General features: G+C 43.5%; 1 protein-coding gene across 1 annotated transcript in view; it reads right to left on the bottom strand.

Annotated features, from left to right (window-relative positions):
* Nucleotides 1–22,372, bottom strand: part of LOC137375093 (extracellular calcium-sensing receptor-like) — a 49,369-nt gene that overhangs the window by 9,521 nt on the left and 17,476 nt on the right. Inside the window, exon 7 of the mRNA XM_068041721.1 lies at nucleotides 11,700–11,823. Coding sequence (XP_067897822.1) covers nucleotides 11,700–11,823 — 124 coding nt within the window. The remainder of the gene's footprint in view (nucleotides 1–11,699; nucleotides 11,824–22,372) is intronic.

Raw genomic sequence — 22,372 nt, 5'->3', positions numbered from 1 at the left:
TATGTTGTGACCTGTGGAGAAGTGGATCTCGAGAAAGACTGTGCACTCTACCCACCCGGGTCATAACATATAATTGGGAGCTCTGTGTAGTATAACCCAAAGCTGACGACATGCAATTGTAAGTGGGGTAATAGTAATTGAAAAGGGGAAAAGCAAAACACCAGCTTTCTTGTGCATTAGAATATAGTTTAGACTACCAATATGGCTTTCAGTGTTGCTACGTCCTTTCTCAGGAGTGAGGACTTATCCTTGAGTGATTTGAAAAAAACTTAACCAAGGCTAGGCTAAAAGAATTGATAGAAAATGTGAAGTTGGAATTAAAACCACGGGCTAAGAAAGCAGACATAATTGAAGTAATAGGATAGCATTTGAAATTGGAAGAAGGAAAAGGCAATCCAGATGATAATTCAGTTGAATTATCTAGAATTAAGTAGCAGATGAAGCAGCTTAAACAGGAAAGAGAATTCGCAATAAAGAAACTTGAAGTTGAAAGGGAAGCACTTCAAAAAGAAAAAAAGAGAAAGACAAGGCATTTCAAAGGGAAGAAGAGAGGCAGGAGAGAGTAAAAGAAAGAGAAAGAGAAAAAGAAGAAATGGAGCAAGAAAGGATATTTAAATTAAGAAAGCTAGAACTAAAGGGTGGCCTTGACTCCAGTGAAAATTCTGGTGTGGAAAGACCTGACTCCAGCCAAGGACCCAATGGAGAGCTGTTTACATTTGTGCATGTCCCACCGAGGTTACAGGAAAGGGACGTAGAGGCATTTTTAATTTCTTCCCTGCTTATATGTTAGTCCCTATATCTTACAGGCAGAAATGTTGGAACTGCCGGAGACAATCTAGGCAGACTTAAATAGAATTTTAGAGGAGAAAGCAAATTAAGTTTGATCATTGGATGCGGGCATTAAAGGTAGAGGCCATAAAGGTATGAGACCCTTTGGGAAATAATTCTCCTGGAAGAATAAAAAAAATCACTTCCTCTGTTAGTAAGAACCCATGCAGAGAACCAGAAAAATTCAACAGCCAGTCAGGCAGCTGAGATCGCTGATGATAGCAAGCTTGTTTGCAAGCCCAAACCCTTTGTCCGTCGCCCCTACCAACCCGAGAAGGATAGAAGCTGAGAGGTTAAAAGGAAGGCAAGTAGCTGGGGGCAAGCAGGGATAGCTAGGAATGCCTGGGATCTGCTCCTCAGGCCAGAAGGAAGATGTTGAGGGTGAAGTGAGGTCCAAAAGCCTAAGTGTTACCATTGCCACAAGGTGGGACATCTTCATGCAGAATGCTGGAAGTTGCAGGGTAAACCTATGGGACTTATTGGGGTACCAAAGGCCAAAGCAGAGAAAGGTGCCCTGACTGAGACTGCGACAGAGAAAGCTGTAGCTCGACCTGCAGCTGTAAGGCCAATTAAGAAGACGGCTGTGATTGAGGGGGACATGAACAAGATACCTGAGAGTTATAGGGAATTCTTGTCAAAAGGAAAAGTAACTCCTTATCCCTCAAGGGATTTATACTTAGGGATACATAAGCCTCCCAAACTCTTTTGCTGGGAAAAGGCATAACTTTTCCACCAGAGAGTGCACTGAATGCCAAAGTGTTAGCGAATGGTGGTGGTGGGGATTATATACCCGTATCTTTGTATTGGGTGCATCTACAGTGTGACCTAATGTCTGGAATGGTAACTATAAGAGTTGTCCATAGTTTCCCTGTGACAGAGTTGACCTGCTCCTGGGGAGTAACTTAGCTGGAACGAATGTAATTGCTTTTCGATTAGCCACAGAAGGACCAAGTGAATTTCAAGAGATAGAGCAGCTGCAGGAAAAGGTTCCACAAATCCTTAATGCGTAGTAACCTGAGAAATGGCTAAACAAGTTCCACTGTTGGGGGACCAAATTGGCACCACAGACAGATAGACAAATATCTGAAAATTTATTTTCGGATTTGGATAATCCAAAGGAAATATTCAGTAAGTCTTTTCTGATCAAGGATCGGTAAGCCAATCCAGAACTAAGTAAAGTTGCACAATTGGCTTTAAATGAAGCAGAGGCAAAGGGAGCTACTATATTAAAAATGGGATTCTGATAAGGAAATGGAGACCTCCTCGCAGACCTCCAGATGGGGAATGGATGGTTGTTTACCAGATAGTGGTACTGCCCAAGTATCACCAGGAAATATTAAGGATAGCCCATAACATTCCGATTGTGGGGAATGTAGGGATCTGGAAGACCCAATCACGTAGCAGTCTACATTTTTACTGGCTGGCTCTTTCCAAGAACGTGGTGCAGTTTTGTAAAACATGCTTTACGTGCCAGATTGTGGGAAAACCACAACCTGTGATAAAACTGGCACCTCTAATTCCCATACCTGTTTTTGAGATGCCATTTAGTAGGGTGTTGGTGGACTGGTGGGAACTTTACCGAATACAAAAGTGGGACACAAATATACACTTACTATTTTGGATATGGCTACTCGGTTCCCAGAGGCCCTTACCTTGAGAACAATTTCTGTTAAGGTAGTGGTAGAAATGTTAACTAGTTCTTCACTCGATATGGACTACCTAATGAGATCCACTTGGATCAAGGTTCTAATTTTATGTCTAAGACTTTCCAGGAAGTTATGAGTAATTTGGGTATAACAGTTAAAGTCTTCAGCATACCACCCATAGACATAAAGAGCTTTAGAATGATACCATCAGACCCTCAAAACGCTGATTAGGGCATATTGTCATGAATATCCCCATGAGTGGGACAAAGGGCTAGAATTTCATTTGTTTGCCTTTAGGGATTCATCTAATGAGTCTGCCGGATTTAGTCCTTTTGAATTAGTTTATGGACATGAGGTAAGAGGTTCTCTAAAACTAATCAGAGAAAAGTTTTTAGAACAGAGGGGCGAATGTTCCGTGTTAAATTATATATCCATGTTCCAGGAGCAGCTCACGAGAGCCTGCAAAGTGGCTCAGGAGCACCTTAAAGCTTCATAAACAACCATGAATAAAGGGGCAGTCAAGCATGCCAAAACACGAACTTCTTAACCAGGGGATGAGGTGTAAGTATTACTGCCTTTACAGGGTGAACCATTCAAAGCACGGATAAGAAACCAAAAATTGGTGAAGTAAATTATTTGATTGACACCCCAGATCACCGGAAAAAGAATCGGCTGTGTCATATCAATATGTTGAAACAATATCACTGCTGGAAGGAGGATAAAGCAGCACAGATATGTCATATAGTAGTGAAGTGATGGATAAAAGGGATGGAGAGGAGGAGGCAGAAGGCGGCCTAAATAATTTCAGATTGAACCTTCTACTATCTGGTTAGCTAATACTGAATTCTTTGGGGAATTAGACACAATGCTTTTACATTTAGATGAAGAACAATGAGAAGACCTAACACGGCTAATCACACCATTTAAAGCAGTCTGTATGGACAAACCAGGATGTACAACCTTTGCCATACATGATGTGGATATAGGAGGATCCTCTTCTATAAAACAGCGTCCTTATCACTTAAGCCCAGAGAAACAGGCCCAGGTGAAAGCAGAAATCCAATACAGGTTGGAAAATCACTTAATTGAACACAGTCAAGCAGCTGAGTTTCCCAGTGTTGCTGTCGCGTAAACCTGATGGTTCAACTAGATTTTGCACAGACTACAAAAAGGTTAATGCCGTAACAAAGGTTGACTCCTACCCAATTCCTAGCTTGGAAGACTGTATTGACAGAGTGGGTTGTGCCAGTTTTCTTACTAAAATAGATTTGTTAACGGAACACTGGCAAGTTCGTTTAACACTCCGAGCTAAAGGAATATCGCCTTTATCACACTGGATGCTCTTTTCCAATGCTGAATGATGCCAGTCAGGCTAAACAATGCCCCAGCCACTTTTCAGACACTACTAAACCAAGTGGTAGACAGTGTTCCTAACTATAAGTTTTACATTGATGATGATACATTGACACCTGGAAGGACCACTTGGAACAACTAGAAACTCTGTTTAGAAAATTACATAGAAACATAGAAAATAGGAGCATGAGTAGGCCATTCGGCCCTTCGAGCTCGCTCTGCCATTCATTATGATCACGGCTGATCATCCAACTCAGTAGCCTGTTCCCACTTTCACCCCATACCCTTTGATCCCTTTAGACCCAAGAGCTATATCAAACTTCTTCTAGAAAGAATACAATGTTTTCGCCTCAAATGCTTTCTATGGAAGTGAATTCCACAGGCTCACCACTCTCTGGGTGAAGACATTTCTCCTCATCTCTGTATCCTTAGACTATGACCCCTGGTTCTGGACTCCCCCACCATCGGGAACATCCTTTCTGCATCTACCTTGTCAAGTCCTGTTAGAATTTTATAGGTTTCTATGACATCCCCCCTCACTCTTCTGAACTCCAGAGAATATAATCGTAACTGACTCAATCTCTCCTCATACGTCAGTCCCCCATCCCAGGAATCAGTCTGGTAAACCTTCGCTGCACTCTCTCCATAGCAAGAGTACCATATCCTTCCTCAGATAAGGAGACCAAAACTTCACATGATATTCCAGGTGTGTCCTCACCAAGGCCCTGTATAATTGCAGCAAGACATCCCTGCTCCTGTACTCGAATCCTCTCAGTATGAAGGCCAACAAACCATTTGCGTTTTTTACTGCCTGTTGCACCTGCATGCTTACCTTCAGTGACTGGTCTCGCTACATATTCCCCTCTCTTGGTTTATAGTTGTTCAGATAATAATCTGCCTTCCTGTTTTTGCTACCAAATTGGATAACCTCACGTTTATCCAGATTATACTGCATCTGCCATGCATTAGCCCACTCACTCAAACTTGTCCAAATCACCCTGAAGCCTCTCTGCATCCTCATCACAACTCACCCTCCCACCCAGTTATGTGTTATCTGCAAATTTGGAGATATTAAATTTAGTTCCCTCATCTAAATCATTAATGTATATTGTGAATAGCTGGGGTCCTAGCACTGATCCCCGTGATACCCCATTAGTCGCTGCCTGCAATTCGGAAAAGAACCTTTATCCCTACTCTTTGTTTCCTGTCCGCCAACCAATTTTCTATCCATCGCAATACACTACCCCCCAATCCCATGTGCTTTCATTTTACACGTTAATCTCTTATGTGGGACTTTGTTGAAAGCCTTCTGAAAGTCCAAATAAACCACATCCACTGGCTCCCCGTCATCATCTCTACTCATTCCATCCTCGAAGAATTCTAGTAGATTTGTCAAGCATGATTTCCCTTTCGTAAATCCATGCTGACTCTGCTGGATTCTAACACTGTTCTCTAAGTGGTCTGCTATAAAATCATTGATAATGGACTCAATTCCATGAATTGGTGATAAACCTTTCCAAAAATGAATTTGCAAAAGCACTTGTAACCTACCTAGGGCATATAGTAGTGCAAGGACAAATTTTGCCAAGAACAGCAAAAGTACAAGCATTGATGGAGTTCCCTGCCCCGAAGACTAAACCAGAAATCATGAGGTTTTGGGGGATGTGTGGTTTCTACCACAAGTTTGACCAGATTTAGCACTATAGCTGCTCCATTGACGGATTTGCTAAAAACGAAACCCAAGGTAGTGTGGTCAGAAGAATGCCAATCATCTTTTGAGAGGCTGAAAGCCATTTTGATTAATGAACTGGTGTTGGCTGCCACAAGTTTCATTAAGCCCTTTAACATAGCGATTGATGCGAGTGACCTGAGGTCGGTGCAGTCATGTTACAAGAATCGGGCATAGAAAAGCCACTGGGATACTTTTCCAAAAATCTAAGTCGACACCAAAAGAGATACTCAACAGTGGACAAAGATACACTGGCTTACTAATGGTTATTAAGCATTTGCAGGTATGTGTCAGCCACGACCCCAGAAAGACTCTGGTACACTGGTATATACTGATAATAACCCCCTAGTCTTTGTGGAAAAAGTCAAACCCAGAATGCCAGACTATTTGAATGAATTTTACTATTACAGCCCATCACTTAAAGATTATCCACATTGCTGGGTAAAACAATGTAATCGCGGATGCGTTGTCTAGAATTTAACTTTGCTTTAATTTATCTGAATACAAATATGGTACAAAGCAGAACTGTTTTAGTTGCAGGTAAAGAGTGAATGAGAGTGTGCGTGTGTGAATGTTTTAATATTTTTCATCTTCGGTTTTTTCCACTCCTTGTAATGAAATGCATTTAAAATTGGCGTTTCATTCCTCCAAGGATGGAGGTGTTATGAAAGTGCTTCTGTTTTATTTTTTTTGAGGACTCATGGTTGAAAATTGTGGAGAGGGAATTATTTGGGACTGAAGTGATTCCATATATGCTGGACTTTTTTTGAAATATTATTGGAAGAACTTGAGCTTTCTGTTTAAAAACAGCCTTTACTGGATGTCACATGTCTTAAACTAGATAAAAAAACAGAAGACCTGGTGATTAGAGGGGGTTGTTTATAGAGAACTGACATGTCAAGATTTATGGTGGTCGATAGTTGGTTTCATTTTGGAATATTGTTTTGAGTCAGTTGGGTTTGTGGCTCACTGAGAGATACACCCAGATCATCTTTTCAGCACCTCTCTGAGAAGCTCTGAAAAATCCGGTGTGTGATAGCTGAAACCCTGATTCTGCATTTCTCCTGGAAAGTCTGCCAGATTAATTCTCGATGGTGTCTGAAACAAACTGCTCCAGAAAGATCCCAATGACACCCATCTACGTGTATTTGGGATGGCACAATAAATGGACAACTGATATCATTCCATATCTTCTTATCTTTCAAGAATTAACAAATATTTGGCCAAAGTATTTTTGCCTCTTTTTGTAAAAAGATCTCTGCAGGGAAAAGCATCTTTATTTTTTCTTTAGCCAGTGTGTATGCATGTAGACTCAATGTGGACATTGCAGCACTTCAGGAGACTCGCCTCCCCGCGAGTGGCTCTCTAGCAGAGCAAGACTACACCTTCTTCTGGCAGGGCAGGGATCCTGAAGAACCAAGACAGCATGGAGTGGGCTTCGCCATCAGAAACTCCTTGCTCAGCATGATAGAGCCTCCCTCAAATGGCTCGGAACGCATACTGTCCATCCGACTGCTCACCACCTCTGGTCCAGTACACCTACTCAGCATCTATGCTCCAACACTCTGTTCCGCACCTGAAGCTAAAGACCAGTTCTATGAACAACTCCATAACATCATTAGCAGCATCCCCAACACCGAACACCTATTCCTGCTGGGGGACTTTAATGCCAGGGTTGGGGCCGACCATGACTCATGGCCCTCCTGCCTTGGGCGCTATGGCGTTGGAAGGATGAATGAGAACGGGCAGAGACTGCTTGAGTTGTGTACCTATCATAACCTCTGCATCACCAACTCGTTCTTTCACACTAAACCCTGTCACCAGGTTTCATGGAGGCACCCAAGATCACGTCGTTGGCACCAGCTAGACCTCATTGTCACAAGGCGAGCCGCCTTAAACAGTGTTCAAATCACACGCAGCTTCCACAGTGTGGACTGCGACACCGACCACTCCCTGGTGTGCAGCAAGGTTAGACTCAGACCAAAGAAGTTGCATCATTCCAAGCAGAAGGGCCACCCGCGCATCAACACGAGCAGAATTTCTCACCCACAGCTGTTACAAAAATTTCTAAATTCACTTGTAACAGCCCTTCAAAACACTCCCACAGGGGATGCTGAGACCAAGTGGGCCCACATCAGAGACGCCATCTATGAGTCAGCTTTGACCACCTACGGCAAAAGTGCGAAGAGAAATGCAGACTGGTTTCAATCTCATAATGAAGAGCTGGAACCTGTCATAGCCGCTAAGCGCATTGCACTTTTGAACTACAAGAAAGCCCCCAGCGATTTAACATCCGCAGCACTTAAAGCAGCCAGAAGTACTGCACAAAGAACAGCTAGGCGTTGCGCAAACGACTACTGGCAACACCTATGCAGTCATATTCAGCTGGCCTCAGACACCGGAAACATCAGAGGAATGTATGATGGCATGAAGAGAGCTCTTGGGCCAACCATCAAGAAGATCACCCCCCTCAAATCTAAATCGGGGGACATAATCACTGACCAACGCAAACAGATGGACCGCTGGGTTGAGCACTACCTAGAACTGTACTCCAGGGAGAATGCTGTCACTGAGACTGCCCTCAATGCAGCCCAGCCTCTACCAGTCATGGATGAGCTGGACATACAGCCAACCAAATCGGAACTCAGTGATGCCATTGATTCCCTAGCCAGCGGAAAAGCCCCTGGGAAGGACAGCATTACCCCTGAAATAATCAAGAGTGCCAAGCCTGCTATACTCTCAGCACTACATGAACTGCTATGCCTGTGCTGGGACGAGGGAGCAGTACCCCAGGACATGCGCGATGCCAACATCATCACCCTCTATAAAAACAAAGGTGACCGCGGTGACTGCAACAACTACCGTGGAATCTCCCTGCTCAGCATAGTGGGGAAAGTCTTTGCTCGAGTCGCTCTGAACAGGCTCCAGAAGCTGGCCGAGCGCGTCTACCCTGAGGCACAGTGTGGCTTCCGTGCAGAGAGATCGACTATTGACATGCTGTTCTCCCTTCGTCAGATACAGGAGAAATGCCGTGAACAACAGATGCCCCTCTACATTGCTTTCATTGATCTCACCAAAGCCTTTGACCTCGTCAGCAGACGTGGTCTCTTCAGACTACTAGAAAAGATCGGATGTCCACCAAAGCTACTAAGTATCATCACCTCATTCCATGACAATATGAAAGGCACAATTCAACATGGTGGCTCCTCATCAGAGCCCTTTCCTATCCTGAGTGGTGTGAAACAGGGCTGTGTTCTCGCACCCACACTTTTTGGAATTTTCTTCTCACTGCTGCTTTCACATGCGTTCAAATCCTCTGAAGAAGGAATTTTCCTCCACACAAGATCAGGGGGCAGGTTGTTCAACCTTGCCCGTCTAAGAGCGAAGTCCAAAGTACGGAAAGTCCTCATCAGAGAACTCCTCTTTGCTGACGATGCTGCTTTAACATCTCACACTGAAGAATGCCTGCAGAGTCTCATCGACAGGTTTGCGTCTGCCTGCAATGAATTTGGCCTAACCATCAGCCTCAAGAAAACGAACATCATGGGGCAGGATGTCAGAAATGCTCCATCCATCAATATTGGCGACCATGCTCTGGAAGTGGTTCAAGAGTTCACCTACCTAGGCTCAACTATCACCAGTAACCTGTCTCTAGATGCAGAAATCAACAAGCGCATGGGTAAGGCTTCCACTGCTATGTTCAGACTGGCCAAGAGAGTGTGGGAAAATGGCGCACTGACACGGAACACAAAAGTCCGAGTGTATCAGGCCTGTGTCCTCAGTACCTTGCTCTACGGCAGCGAGGCCTGGACAACGTATGCCAGCCAAGAGCGACGTCTCAATTCATTCCATCTTCGCTGCCTTCGGAGAATACTTGGCATCAGGTGGCAGGACTATATTTCCAACACAGAAGTCCTTGAAGCGGCCAACATCCCCAGCTTATACACACTACTGAGTCAGCGGCGCTTGAGATGGCTTGGCCATGTGAGCCGCATGGAAGATGGCAGGATCCCCAAAGACACATTGTACAGCGAGCTCGCCACTGGTATCAGACCCACCGGCCGTCCATGTCTCCGTTATAAAGACGTCTGCAAACGCGACATGAAATCGTGTGACATTGATCACAAGTCGTGGGAGTCAGTTGCCAGCATTCGCCAGAGCTGGCGGGCAGCCATAAAGACAGGGCTAAATTGTGGCGAGTCGAAGAGACTTAGTAGTTGGCAGGAAAAAAGACAGAGGCGCAAGGGGAGAGCCAACTGTGCAACAGCCCCAACAAACAAATTTCTCTGCAGCACCTGTGGAAGAGCCTGTCACTCCAGAATTGGCCTTTATAGCCACTCCAGGCGCTGCTTCACAAACCACTGACCACCTCCAGGCGCGTATCCATTGTCTCTCGAGATAAGGAGGCCCAAAAGAAAAAAGAATGCATGTGCCTGTGGGTTGTGGTTATTTGTTGTGGTTGTGTGTTAAAACTTTGCATCTTTACTGAACAAGATTTGTTTTATAATAAATTGGTCATTTTGTTGTTTATTAAAGAAACCTGGTTGGTGGATTGTATTCTGAAATGAAAATAGACTATATTGTTGGTAACTGGGTAAAACATTTAAACATTTAAAAATGTGTTGTGACCTGTGGAGAGGTGGAACTAGAGAAAGACAGTGCACTCCTCCCACCTCTTCCTGTTAGCTGTTTACTAATTCATTTATAACTGGATGTGGCTGGACTGCAGAGCTTTGGTCTGATCTGTTTGTTGTGAGATTGCTTCGTTTTATACGTTGCACGCTGCTCCTGCTGGATAGCATGCATGTAGCCATGTGTTCCAGTTTCACGAGGCTGTCACTTCATTTTTAGTTGCGCCTGCTGCTGCACCTGGCTTGCTCTCCTACACACCTCATTGAACCAGGGTTTGCCCCCTGGCTTGGTGTAATTGTAAATTTAGAGATGCGTTGGGCCATGAAGTTACTGATAAACAATGCAGGTAAAAATGGGTGGCTCATAAAAGAGAGCTTTGAAAGATAATAGCTAAAATATTTGCAATTGCATTATTTACTTTCTTTAAAACCCTGGAGTGGATACGACCAGATCCTGGGGTTTTGTCACTCTTTAGTGCATTATTTTTTCTTCTAATACTGTTTTCTTGATTAGGTTAACTTTAATTATTGCAGTGCTTGATTAATTATTAGTTTTCCTGGAATGTCAGATATTTTATCCTATTCCTCTATCGTGCAGACTGACACAAAATAATTATTAATCACATCTACAATTTCCTTATTTTCACTTACTATATTACCCACATTTGTTTCAAATATCCCACGTTAACCACGACTACCCTTTGATTTCTAACATAATTGGAGCAATATTCGTGGCAAGATTCCTTTCCTTTCCCGTTTTTGCTGATCTTTCCACATTTTGCACCATTTGTGTTATTTATATCTCTACCAGTGCCCCTGGGTCTCCACATAGGCACTTTAGCTTCATTTTTTCTCTCACCACTTTTGTTTACCATGTTTTTTTAATTTGGTAAGTAGAGTTTATTGCCGTTTGGCGTATATACTGGTCCTCTTTTAAGCTAAATTCTACATTATTCATCTATAGTTATATCCGATAACAGTTTTGTCCAATTTTCTGTTGCCAGTATCTGTTTCATCTAGATTATTATTCTCGTCATTCGTATTCTTTGTTTATTGTAACGAATGAACTTGCTATACGACGCCAGAGGGCCTTTAAGCGTGAACGACGTTGGTGCGGGGCTGAAGATGCATACAGACCAGACCGGATAAGAGCGGCAGGTTTCCTTGCTCATAGGACATACATAAACCATTTCATTTATCTGACAGCGTAATGGTCATTTTAGTTGATGCCAGATTTTCATTTCCATATTGTTCTTTCATATACAACTCAAATTGTCAAACTGCCACGGTAGCAGATGAACTCATGTTCTCTGGCTTCTTAGCCCAGGCCTCCGCGTACTAGTCAAATAACATAATCATTATGCTACCATTCTTAGTAAAGTGTGAAAGTATTAATAATCGCGATGGTTCTATTAATGTAAAGATCCTTAGAATGTTGAATGTCGGAAAAATACTATAAGCAGTGCCATGCGGAGTACAGCAAATAATGTTGTACGATGATACTCTTCTCACCTGTTTGATTACTAATCTCCCCGTCTGCACATGGTATGCAATCAAAGCAACAAACGGGCTGGCCTTCTCTAACAGCTTTCCTTGTCCCTGGTCCGCAGCCCGCACTACATGTGGATTGAGGAACCTATGAATTAAATGTAAAAGTGAACATATTATGAAATAAGTATCAAAAATTTGAATTCTTGTGTCATGGAGGAGACTTACAGTTGATCTAAGTAAAGTATCGTCAGAAATCTCCCTGGTTTCTTCCGCTCGTAAACTTAGCTTCGACAGGAAATGATGGAACCCCCAGCGGAAATTCTAAACCCTGTATGGGGTCATTTTAGATTTGCCAGCTAACCTTTGACCTAGTGGGATTAAATACCACTTCTAGCAAAATTGTAAAACGGATGAAATTGGATCCGTCGCCCATTATACAATTCTCCCAATTTTTGATTCAATCGATTTCAATTTGGCATAAATTTGGTTTCTTCTCCATTGAGTGAAATGATTTAATGGTAGCAGTTTAATTAAAGTCTCTTATTACTTCATACCGAAACTGACCATCGCTGCAGCGTCACAACAACTATGTTCTTATGTGGTTATAGCTGAAGATTTTGTGGTAAGTATTCTGGAGAGGCTACGAGCGATCACTGCTATTTGTTGACTGGACAGCAACTTTCTGTATTTGCATATGCGCAGTTAATCACCATAATCGGAGAATTGCTGTTGGCCTGCTTCTCCACAAGCCGCGGTGTATCAGTATCTCACCAAGAGACTCGGCATTCATAAGAACATAAGAAATAGGAGCAGCGATATACCATACGGGGTGGCACAATGGCGCAGTGTTTGGCACTGCAGCCTCACAGCTCCAGTGACCCAGGTTCGGTTCTGAGTACAGACTCTGTGAGTTTGTAAGTTCTCCCTGTGACTGCGTGCCCCGGTTTCCTCCCACAGCCAAAGACTTGCAGGGTAATAGGTAAATTAGCCATTGTAAATTGCCCCCAGTGTAGGTAGGTGGTAGGGGATATGGGATTAATGTAGGATTAGTATGTGGGTGGTTGTTGGTCAGCACAGACTCAGTGGGCTGAAGGGCCTGTTTCAGCGTGGTATCTCTCTGACTTTATGTATATGCAATTCAAGAATATCATGGCTAATCTTTGACCTTACACACCACTTATTCACTCGGGCCCCATATCCCTTGATTCTCAATGTCCAAAAATGTATTGCTTTCAGTCTTGTGTATACTCAACTGAACTTCCACAGCCCTCTGGAACAGCGAATTCCCAAGATTCACCACCCTCTGAGTGAAAAACTTCCTCTTCATCTCAGTCCTAAATGACCTTCTCCTTGTTCTGATACGGTGTCCTCTGGTTCTGGACTTCCCAGCTAGAGGAAACATCCTTCCTGCGTCAAACACTGTAAGGATTTTGTATGTTTGAATGAGATCACCTCTCATTCTTCTACACTCCAGAGATTGAAGGCCAGTCTATTTAATCTTCCCTCATAAGACAATCCCTCCATCCCAGGAATTAGTCTGGCGAACCTTCGCTGCACTCCCTCTATGGAAAGAATACCTTACCTTCGGTAAGGAGACTAAAAATCCAGGGGCGTTCTCACCAAGGCTCCGTATAATTGCAGTAAGAGATCTTTACTGTTACACTCAAATCCTCTTGTAATGAATATCAAAATAACATTTCCGTTCTTAATTGCTCGCTGTACCTGCATGTTAACTTTCAGTGACTCATGAACAAAGAAACCAAAGTCCTTTTGAAATTCAACACTTCCCAGCCTCTCACCAGTTAAGAAATAGTCTGTATTTCCCTTTTTGCTACCAAAGTGGATAACCTCACATTTCTCCACATTGTATTTCATCGGTCAAATGTTTGACAACTCGCCCAACCCCTCCAAATCCCCTTGAAGTGTCTTTGCATCCTCCTCACAACTCACACTTACCCCTAGTTTTGTGTCATTGGCAAACTTGGAAATATTATCTTTAATCCCAACATCCAAATCATTAATATAGATTGCGAATAATTGGGCCCAAGCACTGATTCTTGCGGTACCCCACTAGCCTGCCAATCCGAAAGTGACACATTTATTCCTACTCTCTGTTTTCCATTCATTAATGTGTTTTCAATCCATGCCAATATATTCCCCCAAATCTCATGTACTCCAGTTTTGTTTACTAAACTCTTGTGTGGGATCTTATCAAAAGCTTTCTGAAAATCGAAATAATCCTCATCCACTTGTTCCCCCTTATTTATTCTATTAGTTCCATCCGCAAAATACTGCAACAGGTTTGTTAAACATGATTTCTCTTTCTTAAATCGATGTTGACTTAGCCCAATCCGAGCATTATTTTCCAAGTGTCCTGTTATCACATGCTTTATTATAGATTCTAGCATTTTCCCTACGACTGATGTTAGGCTAACAGGTCTGTAATTCCTTGCTTTCTCTCTCCCTCCTTTAAATAGTGGGGTTACATTTGCCACTTTCCAATCTGCAGGAACCATTACAGAGTCCATAGAATTTTGAAAGTTGACCAACAATGCATCTACTATTTCTACAGCCACCTGTTTCAACACTCTGGGATGTAGATCGTCAGGTTCAGGGGATTGATCTGCTTTCAGCCCCATCAATTTCACTAGTACGTTTTAACTCATTAATATCTTGCAGTTACTGGTTTACACTAATCCCGTCATTCTCCATTATTTCTGGGAGGTTTTTAATATTTTCCTCCGTGAAAACAGACAGTTTCTCTGCCATTTTCTCATTCCCCACTAGAAATTATCCTGACTTCACTTATAATGGACCCAGATTTGTCTTTGCTAATCTTTTCCTTTTGCATACTTATAGAAGCTTTTACAGCCCGTTTTTATGTTTCTTGCTAGTTTACTATGATATTCTATTTTTCCATTCCTAATCTTTTTCTTGGTCCTCCTTTACATAGGAACAGGAATAGGCCATTCAGCCTGCTTGGCCATTCAATACAATCATGGCTGATCAACCACTTAGAGTCATAGAGAGATACAGCACTGAAACAGGCCCTTTGGCCCACTGAGTCAGTGCCGACCATCAACCACCCATTTATACTAATCCTACATTAATCACATATTCCCCACCACATCCCCACCTTCCCTCAATTCTTCTACCACCTACCTACACTAGGGGAAATTTACAACAGCCAATTTACCTATCAAACTGCAAGTCTTTGGCTGTGGGAGGAAACCAGAGCACCCACTAGAATCCCACATAGTCGCAGGGAGAACCTGCACATTCTGCACAGGCAGTATCCAGAACCAAACCCAGGGCGCTGGAGCTGTGAGGCTGTGGTGCAAACCACTGAGCCACCCTTTTCAAGGCCTTTTCCCATAATATCCTCATACTCCCTTTTGTCATTTGTATTTAGAAATCAGTCACTCTCTGCTTTAAGCATTCTCAATGACTGGTCTTCCACAGCCCTCTAGGGTAGAGAATTCCAAATATTCACAACGCTCTGAGTAAAGAAATTTCTCCTAATCTCTGTCCTAAGTGGCTTTCCCCCTTGTTTTGAAATAGAGTCCCCTGGTTCAAGACACCCCAACAAAGGGAAACATCTTATCTGCATCTACTCTGTCTATCCCTTTAAGTATTTAGTAGCTTTCAATGAGATCACCTCTCATTCTTCGAAACTCGAGAGAATACATGCCCAGTTTCCCCAATCTCTCTTCATAAGACAGTGCTGCCATCCCGGGAAGAAGTCTGGTGAACCTTTATACAATAAAAGCAAAATACTGCAGATGCTGGAAATCTGAAATAAGAAAAAAATGCTGGAGATACTCAGCAGGTCTGGCAGCATCTGTGGAGAGAGAAGCAGAGTTAACGTTTCAGGTCAGTGACCCTTCATCAGAAATTAGAATTTTTTTTTTAGAATTAGAATTAGAACATTACAGCGCAGTACAGGCCCTTCGGCCCTCGATGTTGCGCCGACCTGTGAAACCATCTGACCTACACTATTCCATTTTCATCCATATGTCTATCCAATAACCACTTAAATGCCCTTAAAGTTGGCGAGTCTACTACTGTTGCAGGCAGGGCGTTCCACGCCCCTACTACTCTCTGAGTAAAGAAACTACCTCTAACATCTGCCCTATGTCTATCACTCCTCAACTTAAAGCAATGTCCCCTCGTGTTTGCCATCACCATCCGAGGAAAAAGACTCTCACTATTCACCCTATCTAACCCTCTGATTATCTTATATGTCTCTATTAAGTCACCTCTCCTCCTCCTTCTCTCCAACGAAAACAACCTCAAGTCCCTCAGCCTTTCCTCGTAAGACCTTCCCTCCATACCAGGCAACATCCTAGTAAATCTCCTCTGCACCCTTTCCAAAGCTTCCACATCCTTCCTATAATGCGGTGACCAGAACTGCACGCAATACTCCAGGTGCGGTCTCACCAGAGTTTTGTACAGCTGCAGCATGACCTCGTGGCTCCGAAACTCGATCCCCCTACTAATAAAAGCTAACACACCATATGCCTTCTTAACAGCCCTATTAACCTGGGCAGCAACTTTCAGGGATTTATGTACCTGGACACCAAGATCTCTCTGCTCATCTACACTACCAAGAATCTTCCCATTAGCCCAGTACTCTGCATTCCTGTTACTCCTTCCAAAGTGAATCACCTCACACTTTTCCGCATTAAACTCCATTTGCCATCTCTCAGCCCAGCTCTGCAGCCTATCTATGTCCCTCTGTACCCTACAACATCCTTCGGCACTATCCACAACTCCACCGACCTTGGTGTCATCCGCAAATTTACTAACCCACCCTTCTACACCCTCATCCAGGTCATTTATAAAAATGACAAACAGCAGTGGCCCCAAAACAGATCCTTGCGGTACTCCACTAGTAACTAAACTCCAGGATGAACATTTGCCATCAACCACCACCCTCTGTCTTCTTTCAGCTAGCCAATTTCTGATCCAAAGCTCTAAATCACCTTCAACCCCATACTTCCGTATTTTCTACAATAGCCTACCATGGGGAACCTTATCAAACGCCTTACTGAAATCCATATACACCACATCCACTGCTTTACCCTCATCCACCTGTTTGGTCACCTTCTCGAAAAACTCAAAAAGGTTTGTGAGGCACGACCTACCCTTCACAAAACCGTGCTGACGATCGCTAATGAACTTATTCTTTTCAAGATGATTATAAATCCTGTCTCTTATAACCTTTTCCAACATTTTACCCACAACCGAAGTAAGGCTCACAGGTCTATAATTACCAGGACTGTCTCTACTCCCCTTCTTGAACAAGGGGACAACATTTGCTATCCTCCAGTCTTCCGGCATTAGTCCTGTCGACAATGACGACATAAAGATCAAGGACAAAGGCTTTGCAATCTCCTCCCTGGCTTCCCAGAGAATCCTAGGATAAACCCCATCTGGCCCAGGGGACTTATATATTTTCACACTTTCCAAAATTGCTAACACCTCCTCCTTGTGAACCTCAATCCCATCTAGCCTAGTAGTCTGAATCTCAGTATTCTCCTCGACAACATTTTCTTTCTCCACTGTAAATACTGACGAAAAATATTCATTTAACACTTTCCCTATCTCCGCTGATTCCACACACAACTTCCCACTACTATCCTTGATTGGCCCTAATCTAACTCTAGTGATTCTTTTATTCCTGATATACCTATAGAAAGCCTCAGGGTTTTCCTTGATCCTATCCGCCAATGACTTCTCGTGTCCTCTCCTTGCTCTTCTTAGCTCTCCCTTTAGATCCTTCCTGGCTAGCTTGTAACTCTCAAGCGCCCTAACTGAGCCTTCACGTCTCATCCTAACATAAGCCTTCTTCTTCCTCTTGACAAGCGCTTCAACTTCTTTAGTAAACCACGGCTCCCTCGCTCGACAACTTCCTCCCTGCCTCACAGGTACATACTTATCAAGGACACGCAGTAGCTGCTCCTTGAATAAGCTCCACATTTCGATTGTGCCCATCCCCTGCAGTTTCCTTCCCCATCCTACGCATCCTAAATCTTGCCTAATCGCATCATAATTTCCTTTCCCCCAGCTATAATTCTTGCCCTGCGGTGTATACCTGTCCCTGCCCATCGCTAAGGTAAACCTAACCGAATTGTGATCACTATCACCAAAGTGCTCACCTACATCTAAATCTAACACCTGGCCGGGTTCATTATCCAGTACCAAATCCAATGTGGCATCGCCCCCGGTTGGCCTGTCCACATACTGTGTCAGCAAACCCTCCTGCACACACTGGACAAAAGCTGACCCATCTAAAGTACTCGAACTATAGTATTTCCAGTCAATATTTGGAAAGTTAAAGTCCCCCATAACAACTACCCTGTTACTCTCGCTCCTGTCGAGAATCATCTTCGCTATCCTTTCCTCTACATCTCTGGAACTATTCGGAGGTCTATAGAAAACTCCCAACAGGGTGACCTCTCCTCTCCTGTTTCTAACCTCGGCCCATACTACCTCAGTAGACGAGTCCTCAAACGTCCTTTCTGCCGCTGTAATACTCTCCTTGATTAACAATGCCACACCCCCCCCCCCCCTCTTTTACCATCTTCTCTGCTCTTACTGAAACATCTAAATCCCGGAACCTGCAACATCCATTCCTGTCCCTGCTCTACCCATGTCTCCGAAATGGCCACAACATTGAGATCCCAGGTACCAACCCATGCTGCAAGTTCACCCACCTTATTCCGGATGCTCCTGGCGTTGAAGTAGACACACTTTAAACCAAGTTCTTGCTTGCCAGTGCCCTCTTGCATCCTTGTAACCTTATCCCTGACCTCACTACTCTCAACATCCTGTACACTGGAACTACAATTTAGGTTCCCATTCCCCTGATGAATTAGTTTAAACCCCCCCCGAAGAGCACTAGCAAATCTCCCCCCCAGGATATTGGTACCCCTCTGGTTCAGGTGAAGACCATCCTGTTTGTAGACGTCCCACCTACCCCAGAAAGAGCCCCAATTATACAGGAAACCAAAACCCTCCCTGCTACACCATCCCTGCAGCCACGTGTTCAACTCCTCTCTCTCCCTATTCCTCGCTTCGCTAGCACGTGGCACGGGCAACAACCCAGAGATAACAACTCTGTTTGTTCTCGCTCTAAGCTTCCACCCTAGCTCCCTGAATTTCTGCCTTAAATCCCCATCTGTCTTCCTACCTATGTCGTTGGTGCCTATGTGGACCACGACTTGGGGATGCTCCCCCTCCGCCTTAAGGATCCCAAAAACACGATCCGAGATATCATATACCATGGCTCCTGGGAGGCAACACACCAACAGTGAGTCTCTCTCGTTCCCACAGAACCTCCTATCTGTTCCCCTAACTATGGAGTCCCCAATGACTAATGCTCTGCTCCTCTTCCCCCTTCCCTTCTGAGAAACAGGGACAGACTCTGTGCCAGAGACCTGTACCCCATTGCTTACCCCTGGTAAGTCGTCCCCCGCAACAGTATCCAAAACGGTATACCTGTTGTTGAGGGAAACGGCCAGAGGGGATCCCTAACTGCCTGCTGGTTCCCTCTCCTTCCCCTGACGGTAACCCATCTGCCTACTTCTTTTACCTGAGGTTTAACTACCTCCCCATAACTCCTCTCAATAACCCCCTCCGCCTCCCGAATGATCCGAAGTTCATCCAGCTCCAGCTCCAGTTCCCTAACGCGGTTCTCGAGGAGCTGGAGTTGGGTGCACTTCCCGCAGATGCAGTCAGCAGGGACATTCTTGGCGACCTTTACCTCCCATATTCCGCAGGAGGAAGATACAACTGCCTTATCCTCCATTCCCACTATTCTAAATTCCCAACAAATCTACTGAAAAACCAAAAAAAAAGTCAAAACTTGTTAGCTTAGCAATCCGACGGACAGAACTTTTTAAATAAAAAGCTTACCTCATCAACACACCAGAGTCCTTTTTTTTGGTTAGAGGAGGAGGGTGGGTGGGAGACACTACACGTGTAGTGTCTCGGGTACAGCCACCGCCCAAATATATAGTTTTTACTTACCCAGCAGTCCCCTGGTGCTCCGAACACAAATGGGAATTAACTTTAACTTACACTGAAATTGACCTCCCAGCTGCAATTTCGCTCCGCACCTCTGCTTCTGTCAAAGCTGCTGCACCAAATGTGAACCTTTGTTGCAGTTTTTCTATGGCAATAATATCCTTCCCAAGGTAAGGGAACCAAACTGCTCACAGTACTCCAAGCGCGGTGTAACCAAGTTTCTATACATTTGAAGATAGACTTCCCTACTCCTGCACTCAAATCCTCTTGCGATAAAGGCTAACATACCATTAGCCTTCTTAATTTCATGTAGCACCTGCATGTTAGCTTTCAGTGACTTATTAACAAGGACACTTCTAATCTCTTAACATTTAAGAAATACTCTGCACATCTATTCATACTATCAAAGAAGATAACCTCACATTTTTGCACAATATATTCCATCTGCCAGGTTCTTGCCCACTCACTAGGCCTTTTCAAATCCCTTTGAAGCAGCTTTGCATCTTCCTCACAACACACATTCCCACATAGTTTTGTGTCATCCGCGAACTTGGAAATATTACATTTGGTCCCCATAATCCAAATCATTATTATATATTGTGAACAGCTGGGGCCCAAGCACTAATCCCTGTGGTTCCCCACTAGTCACAGCCTGCCAACGTGATAATGACCCGTTTATTTCTACTCTCTGTTTTCTGCCTGTCAACAAATCCTGAATCCATATATTACCTCCTATCCCATTTGCTTTAATTTTGCTAACCAACCTCCTGTGGGGGACTTATTCTTTCTCCCGCCCTTCTTAAATAGTGCGGTGACATTTGCGACCTTCCAATCTGCAGGAACCGCTCCAGAATCCATAGAATTTTGGAAGACGATCCAAATGCATCCATTATCTCCATAGCTACCTCTTTCAACACTCTGGGATGTAGAATATCAGGTCCTGGGGACTTATCAACCTTCAGCCCCATTAATTTCTCCAATACAACCTTCTCACTGATACTAATTTCCTTCAACTCCTCATTCCCCTTAATCCCTTGGATTTCTAATTCTGGGAGGTTTCTTGCATCTTCCTCAGTGAAGACAGACACAAAGTAATCATTTAGCTTCTCTGCCATTTCTCTATTACCCATTAGCAGAGTGGCACAGCAGAAGCGTGCTGGGCCCATAACCTAGAGGTCGATGGATCATAACCATTCACTGCTATTCACGTTTTAGGGTGGCAGAGTGGTGCAGTAGGGTGGCACAGTGGTTAAACCTACAGCCTGACAGCTCCAGCGACTTTGGTTCAGTTCTGAGTACTGCCTGTGTGGAGTTTGCAAGTTCTCCCTGTGACCATGTGGGTTTCTGCCAGGTGTTCTGGTTTCCTCCTACAGCCAAAGACTTGCAGGTTGATAGGTGAATTGGCCATTGTAAATTGCCCCTCGTGTAGGTAGGTGGTGGGGATGTGGTAGGGAATATGTGATTAATGTAGGATTAGTATAAATGGGTGGTTGTTGTTTGGCACATACTCGTTGGGTCGAAAGTCCTGTTTCAGTGCTGTATATCTAAAAAATAAAATAAATTGCAAATCCTCCTGACTCTGCCTGTAGCGGACCCACATTTGCCTTAGCCAAACGTTTCCTTTTTCCATACCTATAGAAGCTTTTACAGTCTGTTTTTATATTTTTGCTAGCATACATTCATATTCTATTCTCCCTTTCTTTATCAGTTCCTTTGCTGTATTCTAAAAACCTCCCTATCCTCAGCTTTATTACTATATTTGGCAACTTTATAGGCCTTTTCTTTTAATCTTATACAATCCTTAACTTCTTTTTTTATCCATGGATTGACTGTGTTTACGTTTGGGGTTTTTGTGCCTTGAAGGAATGTATAGTTACTGTAAACTATGTAATATTTCTTTAAAGGCTGTCCATTGTCTCTGTACTGTCATACCTTTTAATGTATTTTCCCAATCCACCTCAGCCAATTTGCCCCCATATATTCAAAATTTCCTTTGTTCAAATTTAACACCCTGGCTTCAGATTGAACTACCTCACTTTCAAACATAATGTAAAATTCTATCGTATTATGGTCACTCATCCCTAAAGGTTCTTTTACGACAAGATTTTCAATTCGCCCTTTCTCATTACATAATACTAGATCTAAAATAGCCTGTTCTTCCACATACTACTCTGGAAAACCATCCTTAACACACTCCAGGAACTCGCCCTCCACAGCATTAGGGCACATTATGTTTACCCAGTCTATATGCAGATTGAGGTCACCCATTACATGTTACCTGCTTCTCTAATCTCCTGATTAATGCTATGCCCAACACTACCACTACTGTATGGTGGCTGATGAACAACTTCCACCAATGTTTATTGTCTCTTAGCTCCACCCAAACAGGTTCCCTATTACTGAATTCTGAAATGCTCCCAACCCTCAGGCTTACTTTTTTTGGGCAATTTTATACGCATCTTCCTTTGCCATAATACAATCCTTGATTTCTTTCATTAGCCAATGGTTGCAACAATTTCTTTACTTGGTTTTTGTGCATCAATGGAATGTATTTTTGTTGTTACCTATGTATTAGTTTTTAAATGTTCGCCATTGCCTGTCTACTGTCATACCTTTTAATGTAATTTCCCAATCCACTATAGCCAATTTGCTGCTCATAACTT

The sequence above is a fragment of the Heterodontus francisci genome, chromosome 11, assembly GCF_036365525.1.
Source record: "Heterodontus francisci isolate sHetFra1 chromosome 11, sHetFra1.hap1, whole genome shotgun sequence".
In the NCBI taxonomy this organism is placed as follows: domain Eukaryota; kingdom Metazoa; phylum Chordata; class Chondrichthyes; order Heterodontiformes; family Heterodontidae; genus Heterodontus; species Heterodontus francisci.
This window is presented reverse-complemented; position numbering and strand designations above follow the sequence as displayed.